General features: G+C 43.9%; 1 protein-coding gene across 50 annotated transcripts in view; it reads left to right on the plus strand.

Annotated features, from left to right (window-relative positions):
• LOC144694882 (calcium/calmodulin-dependent protein kinase type II subunit beta-like) overlaps positions 1 to 13,557 on the plus strand; it is a 248,380-nt gene that overhangs the window by 121,594 nt on the left and 113,229 nt on the right. For 49 of the 50 annotated variants that reach the window (XM_078565546.1, XM_078565562.1, XM_078565579.1 and 46 more), the window contains exon 5: positions 12,485 to 12,550. In XM_078565546.1, coding sequence (XP_078421672.1) covers positions 12,485 to 12,550 — 66 coding nt within the window. Of the gene's footprint in view, positions 1 to 7,134; positions 7,247 to 12,484; positions 12,551 to 13,557 lie in introns of those variants that run through there. The other variant, XM_078565581.1, reaches the window with a different exon arrangement.

The raw sequence follows: 13,557 nt of genomic DNA on the forward strand, positions 1-13,557 counted from the left end.
TAACACTGTATCAGCATGTTTCTGCTGAAGTATGTTTGTGGTTTCAGGACCATATGTTAATACAATTTGTCTGTTAGCATAATTGTGCACATATCCTGTTAATTCTGGCCTATTTTTGCTCCAGAAGTCTTCAACTTATCCAGCACTACAGATGTATCCATTTTAACACCACTTGATTTCAATTTCAAGTTTATAGATGATTCAAACTTTAAAATAAACACTCTTCACTGTACAGGTATCATCATGTCAGTCCCTGGATAACTGTTAGAAATCTGAGGAAATGTTTTGAAGATTGTTGGGAAATTTTCACTGAAATTGACAGTTTTGTAAGATATCCCCTGTCTGTCACGATTCTTTCCCTTCTCACTGCCAGCACCTCCATCATAGTTTTGATATATAAAATGCCACACAAATTAATTTCCCTTGTTTTGAGTCTGTATTGTTGAAAAGTGAGAAAGAAAGAGACTAAGTTATAAGTAGATGGTGATACCCAAGTAGATGGCCAGTGTCAAGTGTTGATCTCACAACTTGGTTGCACAATGGACTTCTGTGCAGTATTGGTCTATGATTTGTGATGTGTTCGAGACTGGGCACTGTTATTCTAATTGGCGTTTTCCCGTTTCCAATTATTTCAGTTGTCTGAGAGTGGGGATGATATTAAGTCATTTTTTTCACTTGGTTCCCACCATTGGAATCACTTGGTCTCCAGATGCATTATCAGTTAAGTGGAGGTCAACATTTCTTTGACACTGCACCAACAAGGAGGTGAAGGCCTGGATTCTCTTCCTTAGTGAAGTGGACTATCTGGGGAAGCCTGTCCCATTTTCCTACATTGGGGTCAGTTACCTCCCATGCTAAAATTCAGAAATGCAATTTTCAGGGGCACTCCTTCTGAAAGCCCTTGATTCCACTCTATTGTTTTGTTACTTGCTAATTGTTATAGCAACAATTACAACAATCTAGAGTTCTTGTTCCTGTCGGGATTTTTCCATGAGCCAGACCCTAGTTCTTCAAAGTGCCTGTAGAAGTGCATTTCCACATTGTCACATCTGGAAGTTGTGTGAGCTGTGGCATGTTTTGACAGTTGCTTACCCACGTTGTCCTCTGTTTCAGTTATTTCTGTGTTTATTGTTCGTTTGGGTACAGGTGCAGTGATAGCACTGTCTTTGTGCACCCTCTGGGCCTGAGTGATCCCAAGGAATTCAATGAAGGCCCGTGTACATTGGCAGTCCAGCCCTTGAAAATCTAGAAATTAGTTCTCGATTAGCCCTTCTAATTCTGCTGCTTTGTTGTGTTTGAATTTTGTGGGTTTGGAAAGCACTCTGCTAAATGCTGAAAATAGGTAAATCCAAAATAAAAATGCCAGAAACTGAGATGATCTACACCTTGAGATCATTGTGCATAGATGGAGACTGAGGTTTAAACTTTGTCAGGTTGCATGCCAGCTGTGTGGTTGCAGATACTTTTTCAAAACATCTCATCCAAGAGTAATCATTCTCTCAGCTCTCGCATTAGATCCAAATCCTAATCCAGATTTGAGTTTGTAAACCTAGGTTGATAGGTCAGCCAAGTATGGAGAGAGTGCTACATTTGTTGGAGGTGTTCTTCTTCATGTGACATATCTGAATAATGAGTGTTCAAGAGCCCATATTTCGAAGAGATGGCAGGGTTTTCTTCTCGTCTCCTGACCAGCATTTCTTCACCCTGATCCCTTACCAACCTACAGCTTCAAGAAAAAACAGATTAATTGTTCATGAAGTCATTGCTGTTGTTAATAGTTGTTGCATATGTCCAAATGCAACAGGCGATGCACAACTGTACATTAAACACTTCAACATGTCTTGAGCAAATTAACAAGGTGCTGTCTAAATGCAATTTCTTCCAAATTGAGCTCAATGAATGTAAATTATTTTCAAAAAAAACTCTGAAAAAGATGAAGTTAATGACACAGGAATTCAAGGCATTGTGCTTACGTGGTCAGATTGTAAGTTGGAGGACAGGAGACAAAAGAGTAGAGATACAGTCAGCCCTCAGTTAAAGTTGTGGTTGTGTTCTTGAAAGTCACAACTTGAAGTGAAGCATTGCTTCCCTGAGCAATCAATTCTAAAACTGTATTTAGGTTCTGTCCGACCTTCCTTATCAGACACAAATAAATATTAAAACATTATATCCTCGAACTTAAAGTCCTACGTTGGAAAATGAAATAACTTTTAATCGAAAAATAAGCTTAAAAACATCAAAGAAAAATGTAACTTTCTACTTACAGTACCTTCTGCTTCCCAAACCTCCCACTCCCTGATCCTCCCGGTCGCTGCAAATCCTCCCTCTCCCTGCATCCTGGCCTCTCCCTACACCCGACCCTCCGAGTTGTGGCTTCTCCTCCTCTTCGCTCCCAGAGTTTTGACTTGCCCCCACCATCTGGCCAAACCGCCTGATCCCTGACTCGGCATCTTGCCACTTCCCATCCTGGACATGCCAATCCGATGGTGCACAAATGCTGAGCTGCGGCTGCTACGATCCACGTGGTTTTTTTTTTGAATGCTCCTGCCTTGTTGCTTCTCTGGCTTGAGAGTAGAGCAGCGAGGCGGAAGCAATTGGGGGGAAAAAAAGCATGGATTGCAGCAGCCTCAGTTTGGCATTTCTGCACCATTGTGACTTGCACTTCCACAACATGGGAACTCCGGCTGGATCGAATCGGATCTGAATCTTCAGACGGGAACGCAGGCATGGGAAAGGAAAGCGGCGACAGGGTGAGTCAGGGAGTGGGAGGTTCAGCCAGAGTGTGGGTCGGGGATGGGAATTGGGGAGGCCAGAGCTCGGAAGTCGGGGGGGTGCGGGTGGGGCCGCTCCAAAATAGTGTCACTTGGGAAATGACACAACAAATCGCTCAACGAGATTGCAGACCCCATTAACTTAGTGACGTTAAAGCGAAACAGGGTTAAATGGGGCAACGTTAAATGAGGACTTACTATAAAGGAGGGAGGTGTCCTGGATTGAAAAGGTGTCACCATGTTCCGCAGATGAAGACATAAAAGTTAATGGTTGGAATCAAAATTACAAAAGGAAGTGAGGGCAAAGATTCTTCAGGGTGGGAAGGTTCCTCGTAGTGGGCTGTTGGTCATCGTCTATGGCATTTGGGAATTCACATTTAAATTATCGTTCAGCCTAGTGACTATTTTGAGAGTGCGCTCACTGTAAGATCTGCCTGCACCTTTGCTGCCTAATTCCACTGCTGCTGATGATGGACACAGCCTGGGCAGTAACTGGCAGCACTCAACAGGCTGCTCGACATCTTTCACTTTTGACATCATTGTTACCTACCAGAATGCAGAGAGACAAGCTCTTTAGGAATTTGCTGTCATGTCAGTGTTCACCCTATGCAGCCTTGTTGCATGTGAGCACAGCTTGGGCTGGGCTACAGGCTCTGCTGCCAGAAATAAAGGTCTTTTTTAACCCTTCACCTGTGACACAGTGTATGACATGTAACCCTAATTATATGTTCTGCCTTTACACACTCCTATTCACTCCATGTCAGAGGCCTTGGAGAATGTGTTGTTGTTCTTGTCCTTTGGCTAATTGTGTTTCGATTTCTGACCAGAGGGCATAATCTTAGAGTAAGGGGTCGCCCAATTAAGACAGAGATGAGGAGGAATTTCTTCCTTCAGAGGGTAGTGAATCTGTGGAATTCTTTACGGCAGAGGGCTGTAGAAAGTGGGTGGTTAAGTATATTCAAGGCTGAGATAGACAGATTTTTAATCAATAAGGGAATCAAGGGTTATGGGAAAAAGGCAGGAAACTGGAGTTGAGGATTATCAGATTAGCCGTGATCTCATTGAATGGCAGAGCAGACTTGATGGGCCGAATGGCCTCGTTCTGCTCCTACGTCTTATGGTCTTATGACAATGAGGTCTGAAGCCAAGTGGCCCTGGCAGAACTTAAATTGAGCATCATTGAGCAGGTTGTTGCTGCGTAAGTTCATCTTTATAGCACTGTTGACAACACCATCCATCGCATTGCTTATGATTGAGAGTAGAGTGATGGGGTAGTAATTGGCTGGATTGGATTTGCCCTGCTTTTTTCTGGATATACAAAGGCAACTTTCCACATTGTTATGTCAATGTCAGTGTAGTAGCTGTACTGGGGCGAGGCTAGTTCTGGAGCACAGGTCTTTGTTTCTAGCACTGTGATGTTGTCAGGGCCCAGAGCCTTTGTTGCATACAGTGTCTTCAGCCATTTCTTGACATCATGTGGAGTGAAGTGAATTGGTTGAAGACAGGTGTCTGATGCGGGGGATCTCAGGAGGATGCTGTGATCAGTCACACACTTGGCACTTGTGACTGAAGATGGTTGCAGATGCTTCAGCCTTCCCCTTTGCACTGGTGTGCTGTGCTTCCCCCTCAGATGATGGAATCGTTCTGCAACCGATTCCACCAGCTCGTTGTTGAATTGTCCACCACCATTTGTCACTAGATGTGGCAAGACTGTAGAGCTTTGATCAGATCCGTTGGTTGTGGGATTGCTTAACACTGTCTATAGAATGCTGCTTCTGCTGTTTAGGATGCAGAGAGTCCCATGCTGCAGCTTCACCAAGTTGGCATCTTCAACTTTCCTGTAGAGGTTTGAGACAGCTACGTTGTTTGCTAGTTCATTTTAGAGGGCAGTTAAGGACCAACCATATTGCTGTGGGCCTGGAGGCACAGGTAGGCCAGGGTAAGGACTGCAGATTTCCTTCGTTGAACATTCGTGGGTTTTTATGACCACTAGTTTCATGGTCACCATTACTGAGACCAGGTTTTTGATTCCAGACTTATTAATTGAATTTAACCTCCCTGAGCTGCAGTGGTGGGATTTGAACTCATGTCTCCGGAGCATTAAAATCTGGGCCTCCAAATTACTAGTAGCATTTACCACTGTGCTGCCATTCCTGTACACGCGTACAACGTGCCAAATGGTATATTTGTCATTGATTATAAGGGGGAATGGGGGTGGATACAACTCGGAGCCATACAGCTCTTGTTGTATAATCCAATACCCTCAACATTCCTATGATAGAATAGTGGCTTGCAGCCAGTCCTTCGAAACACCATGCAGCAAGCATTGAACTGAGCCAATGCAAAAAGCCCAGATTGCAAACCACTTGACAGATCATAGTGTGCTGTGCATTGAAACTGAAGAGGCAAAATGTTCACCTGGACTTCAATGTGCATCAGTGATTATCTTAGGCTAGAGGGTATTCTGTAAGGTCCTTTTTATCTTCGCTCATTTGTCTGCAAGTGATGAAGTTGTTGTTCAATGTCACTGCTTCACGTTGCTGATTTGTCAGGTGAATTCTTTTTGTTACAAATTATAAAGAAAATTTAATCGAGAAAAACCTGCACTGCAGCACTTGGATTGGCTGCAATACTCCACAGCTTGCTAACTCATGAGGAAGAGAGTCACACATTTATGTCAAGGCTTTAACAATTTTGAAAAACATCCATCATCTGTTGGCAGATGTGGGCATCAAATAAATTGTATGCTGTACTAGGTTTCATTTTGTTTTTCATTTCTTCATCCAAACCTGAATGGGTCATCAGGACAGCTATTTAGCAGGCATGTTGACACCTCAATTTGATTGACCAAACCCATTAATGGCTTCTGTTTGAATCTGGACCTCTTGGGTGATTTCCATATTATTTATCCATTGCCATCCTGTATGGACAATCAGGTGACAATAAGGATATTGTTTGTTCATGGATGGACTACTTGGCATCTCTGTGGGATGGTATTTGATAGTTGCATTTTGTTACAATCAAAAGGATAATTTTGTGCTTCTTTCATGTTTGGCCATAATTAAGCGAGAGTCTCGTCATCAGTTGTACATCAGGAAGCACAAGATGCTTTGTGGGTTTTATTGCTGCACAGCAATGTGATCATCAAGGCAACTGAGTTGAAAGAGAAACTTGATCTCAGGCAGATGAAATAATTGAATGAACATCACTGGATGGGTAAGTGACCCATGTCTTTTTTGACATATCAGCTGTAGTGCATGTCAGCTTGGCTTCCTTCGACCAACACCACCAGAACATATGGCCAGTTAATTTATCAAATTACCATGGTAAAAGAGAAAAAAGCTTTGGGTAATTTGGTGGGAAAAGCTCTCCCACCCCCTGAAAATGATGAGTTAAGTTCTGCGAATCCATATTAACTAGATGACACACATCCCCACTGAGCCATATGCCTTCTATGTGTCAGTAACTTTCTGGAAATCCTGAAGCCCCTCAAATGCTTGCAGAGAGTCCACACTCATCACACATGCTAGCAAAGTACTCCAGAGACTCCCCTCGCTCTGTGAAGTACCTTGTCATATCTAATCCAATTCTATGTTTGCATAACTCCAAGCCATGTTCCCTGCTCTTTAGGAAACTATCTCGGTCAAATAGCCGATCCATTAGGACCGAGCCTCGTACTCTGATTATTTAATTGAGATCTTCAAAATAATCTCCTTGTTTAGGATTTTCTAAAATAAAAAGTTTCAGCTTTCTAAGCCTATCCTGTTGACTGATGACCCTTAAACTAAGGGTCTGTCAAGAGGCTGTCCTTTATTCCAGGGCCTCTATGTACCATGCCACAAGAGGTGACCAAAATTGCGATATTTTAGACATGGCCTGACCCAGATGTCTACCAAGTACTGCTAGTTTTCTATTTTAACACTTTAGTCGTACATTGTAATACTTTTGGCTTTTAAAATTACCTTGCATTAGTATGAGACCGTCGATGGCTTGTGCACTAGAACCTTTGGTCCATCTCTCACACAGATCTTGAGGACACAACCTTCTGTAGTGTACATACGCTTGGAGTTGCTCCAAACCTACTGTTCCTCCCTATATTGTTCTATATTTAAAGCCATTGGTTAGATAGGGACCCATTCCCCTGTGGTACTCAGACTTACCTACCATCTGTTCTCCATTTTAAGACCCAACACCCACGCGTATCATTGTGTCGTCTGAAAGCTTGCGAACAATTCCTCTTTTGCTTTTATCCAGGTCATTAATGAAGATGGTCGAGAGCAAAACTCCTGATAATCCTCTGGGAGTTTCCCATTCGTGAATAGTCTCCCTGAGTAACAACCATTAAGTTCTATCTACAGGAATGAAACAAGGTCCTTATCCAACTAGGAACCTGCCTTTATCAAGGATTCTAGTGCATGGATTCTTGAAGGTCTTAATAGGCAATGTCAGCTGGGCTTCCAACATCCACTAACTTTGTAAGTTTCTCAAAGCTGGTGAGACAGGACTTCCCTGTCCAAAAGTGTGCAGTAATACTCCAACAATTCTTTCTCTGTAAAGGTGGGTGTGTAGGACATTCCGATGATCTTTCCTTGTAAGCAAAGTCAAACAAGTAGGGCTTGTAGTTTCTTGAGTTTGGACATGTTACTTTTTGTAAGTGTTAGTTACACATGGGCTTCTTTTCAGTCAGTGACAGTGATGCCAGACCCCAGCCAGCTTTTTAAAATATGAGCAAGTGGCTCACTGAGCACCTGTGGGTGAATACCATCAACAGCCATCAGCCCAGTGTGTTCAGAAATCAATCATTCTAGCCAAAACTTCATCTGCATTTACTTTCACAGGTTCAGTTTGAACATCAGCCCTTCGATATAATATTGGTAACCTAGCATCATTATCAGCATTGAAGGCTGTTTGCCCTGTCCAGGGAGACCACCCTGATGGACAAGGACACCCTATGTTCTGATGCCCCTCACAGTTAACAGCCATTGGCATTCAATGCCCTGCACTAATGCTTGGATAAGGCTCTGGACGGCTCACATGGAACTGTACCACATGGCCATCGGCCAAATTGCGATTGCTCACTCCAAAAGATGCAAGAGTTAATGCACAATCAGTATGTGTCTCTGGAAAAAAAAAAACACTCTTTCAATTGGAAATCAAAATAATAAATCATATCCTAGCCAGTCCTTGTGTTTTTGTAATCTGGTTTCTTTTGCTTTACTCGGTTCTTGTTATTCTGGTTCATTGTACTTCTACCAGTTCTTTGGAAGAGCTATCCCTTTAGTTCCACTCTCCTTATTTGAATCTGCTTCCACTGTCCTTTTGGGCAGTACATTCCAAATTATCAGAACTCATGGTTTTAAAACTCCCCATTTCCCCTCTGGTTCTTTTGCCAATTATTTTAAATCTGTGTCCTCTGGTTACCTACCCTCCTGCTGTTGGAAACAGTTTCTTCTCTTTTGTCAAAACCCTTCATGATTTTGAACATCTCGACTAAATTCTCCTCTTTACTGTCCTACTCTTAAGTAGAACAAGCTGAACTTCTTTCATCTCTCCATGTCACTGAAATCCCCCATCCCAGGGTATCCATCATTGTGGTAAAAGCAGTAAATGTTGGAAATACCTCGCAGGTCTGGGCACCATCTCTGGAGAGAGAAACAGGGCTAATATGGAAGCTCGGGTTTCAGAGCTGAAACGGCGCTGGGGACACTGTGGAGCATCCGCGAGTCTGAGAGCATCGTGGATAGCACGTTTAGAGAGGTGGTTGCACCGCAGATGAAGGGACTTGAGGAAGGAAGGGAATGGGTGACCACCAATCAGTCCAAGAGAAACAGGCAGTTAGTTCAGGAGTTCCTTGGGGTCCTGCTCGCAAATCGGTATTCCGTTTTGGAGGCTGATGAGGGCACTGGTTCCTCCAGGGAGTGCGGACAGAGCCAAGCTTCTGGCACCATAAGCAGCCTGTCTGTACAGGAGGAGAGGAAGGGAGGAAGAGCAATAGTAATAGGGGATTCTATAGTCAGGGGAACAGACAGGCGCTACTGTGGCCATCAACGTGACTCCAGGATGGTATGTTGCCTCCCTGGTGGCAGGGTCTGGGATGTCACTGAACGGCTGCAGGGCATTCTGAAGGGAGAGGGTGATAAGGCAGAGGTCATGGTACATGTTGGTACCAATGACATAGGTAGAAAGAGGGATGAGGTCTTGCATCAAGAATTCAGGGAGTTAGGCAGTAGACTAAAAAGCAAGACCTCTTTGGTTGTAATCTCTGGATTACTCCCAGTGCCACGTGCTAGCAAGCTCAGAAATAGAGAATAGCACAGATGAATATGTGGCTTAAGAGTTGGTGCAGGAGGGAGGGTTTTAGATTCCTGGATCACTAGGACCGTTTCTGGGGAAGGTGGGACCTGTACAAGTGGGACGGTCTACATCTGAACCAGAGTGGGACGGTGTACATCTGAACCAGAGCGGGACTAACATCCTTGCGGGTGTGTTTGCTAGTGCTGTTGGGAGGAGTTTAAACTAATTCGGCAGGGGGAGGGGACATAGAATGTTAGCAGAATAGGGACACATCATAATACAGTAAAACAATCAAGTCAGAGGGAGTACAGCTGCAATAAGCTTCAAGGGAGTAAGGCAAGGCTGGATGGCCTCTACTTTAATGCCATGAGTATTACAGGTAAAACGGATGAGTTAAGGGTGAGGATTGACATGTGGAATTGTGATATAGTAGCCATCACTGAGACGTGGTTGAGGGAAGGGCAGGATTGGCAGCTCAACATTCCGGGATGTAGAATCTTCAGGCGAGACAAGGGAGGGGGTAAAAGAGGAGGAGGCTTTGCATTATTAGTTAAGGAGTCCGTTACTGCAGTAAGGAGAGATGATATCTTGGAATGGGCATCAAATGAAGCTTTGTGGATAGAGCTTAGGAATAAAAAAGGGGCAACCACATTATTAGGTGTTTATTATAGGCCCCCAGATAGTCAGCGGGAAATTGAGGAACAAATATGTGCACAATTTGTGGAGGTGTGTAAAAGCAATAACAATAGGGTAATTATATTAGGTGATTTCAACTTTCCCAACATTAATTGGGATAGATGTAGCGTTAAGGACTTGGATGGAGAGAATTTCTTTAAATGTGTACAGGAGAACTTTTTAGGTCAATATGTAGATGGTGCAACAAGGGACGGTGCATTGCTGGACCTAATTCTGGGGAATGAAGCCGGACAGGTGGCTGAGGTGGTGGTGGGCGAGCATTTTAGTGATAGCAACCACAACATGGTACAGTTAAGTTTGTTATGGACAAAAAAATTGACGAGTTGCAAAAACATGTTTTGGATTGGGGGAGAGTGGATTTTAGTAAAATAAGGCAGGATCTGGCCAAGGCAGACTGGGAACAGTTACTTGCGGGGAAATCTACAGAGGAACGGTGGGGGGTGTTCAAAAAGGAAATGGGGAGAGTACAGGCTCAACATGTTCCCTCTAGGGTGATAGGAAGGAGGAACAAGCCCAGAGAACCATGGATGACCAGAGATATTCAGGTTACGATGAGAAGGAAAAGAGAGGCTTTTAGCAGGTACAAGGGAAACAAATCAGCAGAGGCATTAGTGGAGTAAAGACAGTGCAGGGTGGAGCTTAAGAAAGCAATTAGGAGAGCAAAGAGAGGATATGAGAAATCTCTGGCTCGTAAAACTAGGGAAAATCCCAAGATATTCTATAAGTATATCAATGGGAAGAGGATAACCAGGGAAAGAGTAGGGCCCATTAGGGACCAAGGGGTCAATCTATGAGTGGAGCCAGAGGACATCGCTAGAGTGTTGAATGAATACTTCACGTCCGTCTTCACCCAAGAGAATGAGGATGAAGGTATCGAACTCGGGCAGAGAGACTGCGAGGTTCCTAAGCAAATTGATGTAGGGAGTGACAAGGTATTGGAGGTGTTGGCAGGCTTAACAGCGGACAAATCTCCAGGTCCGGATGATTTGTGTCCCAGACTGCTGAGGGAGGCAAGGGAGGAGATCGCAGGGGCTCTGACCCAAATTTTTAATTCCTCTCTGGCCACGGGAGAGGTGCCAGAGGACTGGAGAACAGCTAATGTGGTTCCGCTATTTAAGAAGGGTTGTAGAGATAAGCCAGGGAACTACAGGCCAGTGAGTCTCACGTCAGTGGTAGGGAAACTATTGGAGAAATTTCTGAAGGAGAGTATCTATCTTCACTTGGAGAGGCAAGGTTTGGTATAGTCAGCATGGCTTTGTCAGAGGAAGGTCATGCCTGACAAATTTGACTGAATTTTTTGAGAAGGTGACCAGGTGTGTAGATGAGGGTAGTGTAGTTGATGTAGTTATATGGATTTCAGCAAAGCCTTTGACAAGGTCCCACATGGGATACTTATAAAGAAGGCGAAGGCACATGGGATACAGGGTAATTTGATAAGGTGGATTCAAAATTGGCTTAGTTGGAGGAGGCAGAGGGTGATGACAGAAGGCTGCTTTAGTGACTGGAAGCCAGTGTCCAGTGGCGTACCAAAGGGATCTGTGCTGAGTCCCCTGTTATTTGTCATTTATATAAACAACATAGATGACTATGTGGGGGGTAGGATTACTAAGTTTGCAGATGACACAAAGATTGGACGGGTGGTTAACAGTGAGGTTGAGTGTCTTGGGCTACAGGAAGATATAGATGGTCAAATGGGCAGATAAGTGGCAGATGGAATTTAACCCTGAAAAGTGTGAGTGATACACTTTGGAAGGAGTAATTTAACGAGGAAGTATTCAATGAACAGCATGATACTAGGAAGTTCTGAGGAACAAAGGGACCTTGGCGTGTGTGTCCATAGATCTCTGAAGGCGGAGGGGCATGTTAGTGGGGTGGTGAAAAAGGCATATGGGACACTTGCCTTTATCAATCGAGGCATAGATTTCAAAAGTAGGGAGGTCATGTTGGAGTTGTATAGAACCTTGGTGAGGCCACAGCTGGGGTACTGTGTGCAGTTCCGGTCGCCACATTATAGGAAGGATGTGATTGCACTGGAGGGGATTCACCAGGATGTTGCCTGGGATGAAACATTTAAGTTATGAAGAGAGATTGGATAGACTTGGGTTGTTTTTGTGGGAGCAGAGAAGACTGAGAGGCGACCTGATCAGGTTGTATGAGATTATGAGGGGCATGGACAGGGTGGATAGGGAGCAGCTGTTCCCCTTAGTTGAAGGGTCAGTCACAAGGGGACATAAGTTCAAGGTGAGGGGCAGGAGGTTTAGGGGGGACGTGAGGGAAAAACCTTTTTACCCAGAGGGTGGTTATGGTCTGGAATGCGCTGCCTGGGAGGGTGGTGGAGGCGGGTTGCCTCACATCCTTTAAAAAGGGCCTGGATGAGCACTTGGCACGTCATAACATTCAAGGCTATGGACCAAGTGCTGGTAAATGGAATTAGGTAGGTAGGTCAGGAGTTTCTCATGTGTCGGTACAGACTCGATGGGTCGATGGGCCTCTTCTGCACTGTGATTCTGTGTGATAATATTTCAGATCAATCACCTTCCTCTTTTTATAACAGATTTGCAGCATCTGCAGTATGATCTCCTTGGTGCCTGCTCCAGGACCTTGACTTCCTTTCTAAAGTGTGGTGGCCAGAATTGGACACAATACGCCAACTGATATAAATGCATGAATACTTAAATGCTCTATCTATATACACACTTAATAATTGTCTCCTTTGTCTGCAGGGTTACTGGGGGAGAGCTATTTGAAGATATTGTAGCCAGAGAATATTATAGTGAAGCAGATGCAAGGTAAGCTGTTTCATCAATTACCTTTTAGCCAGCTATAAGCAAAGTCTTCGGGTTGCACCTAAGTGTCACCTACGTTCTGTACATAAGACATCATGGCTATTTATGTCTGGTGTTTCAAAAGGATCACTTTGCAATTGGCCAAGCACCACTTCACTTTTGCTGTTGTGGGAATACAACTTGATGCTGACATTCAGAATGGATGTCTGATATAAAACACTTCGACCCTATCAATTACGCACGCTGCAGGGAGAATTTTCACTGTTAATGCAGGGAGTAAGCTGATTGGACAACTTTTTGATACCCAGCAGATGGAAATTGGGTGAAGTGTCAAATGGATAGTCAGTCCAGTAAAGTGAAAATTCACCCCTGTATAACATCTTCATAGCACTGTGCACATGCCGAAGACATTTTGATCTGGTTGTGCTTTCCTTTCTTGCTTTCCTGGTTTGAGTCCCAGCTGAGTTGCATGATTCAACATGCTGCCCCTTTGCACCTCTTCAAATAGCTTAAGCTCAACCCTTAATGGTCTGCCCAGAGAGAATCATTAGTTACTGTGTGGCTGTGTTACAAGGCAGGAAAGGTCAAGAGCAGCCCAGGGAATTAAAGGCAAAGAAACCAAGGGAGAGAGTCTGAGCTAAGCTCACTTACAAATTTCAGCAAAAAAAAGAGCTCATTCAGCCCATCTGACCTTTTGAAGTACAAACTCCGCATCAGATTTTTCTTTAGTCAATTGCATCAGCCATTTGCGAAAATCAATTCCTTATTCTGTTGAGACTTCAAATGAGAACAAATTTTTCAAACTCCCCATTTATGTTTCCAATTCATTTTAAAAATGTGAGGCCCCCCACCCCGCAACTATTTGATGACTCTACCAATCACTGGTATTTAAGATGTCTGTTCTCTGTACTGGCCAAAGCCAGAAGAGGTGAGGCACTGCAATGAGTTTAAGTCTAATTTTAGCATAAACTTGGGTCTGAGTCCCAAATCTGCCATCAATTGAAGGAGTT

This window comes from Cetorhinus maximus, chromosome 20 (genome assembly GCF_964194155.1).
Source record: "Cetorhinus maximus chromosome 20, sCetMax3.hap1.1, whole genome shotgun sequence".
In the NCBI taxonomy this organism is placed as follows: domain Eukaryota; kingdom Metazoa; phylum Chordata; class Chondrichthyes; order Lamniformes; family Cetorhinidae; genus Cetorhinus; species Cetorhinus maximus.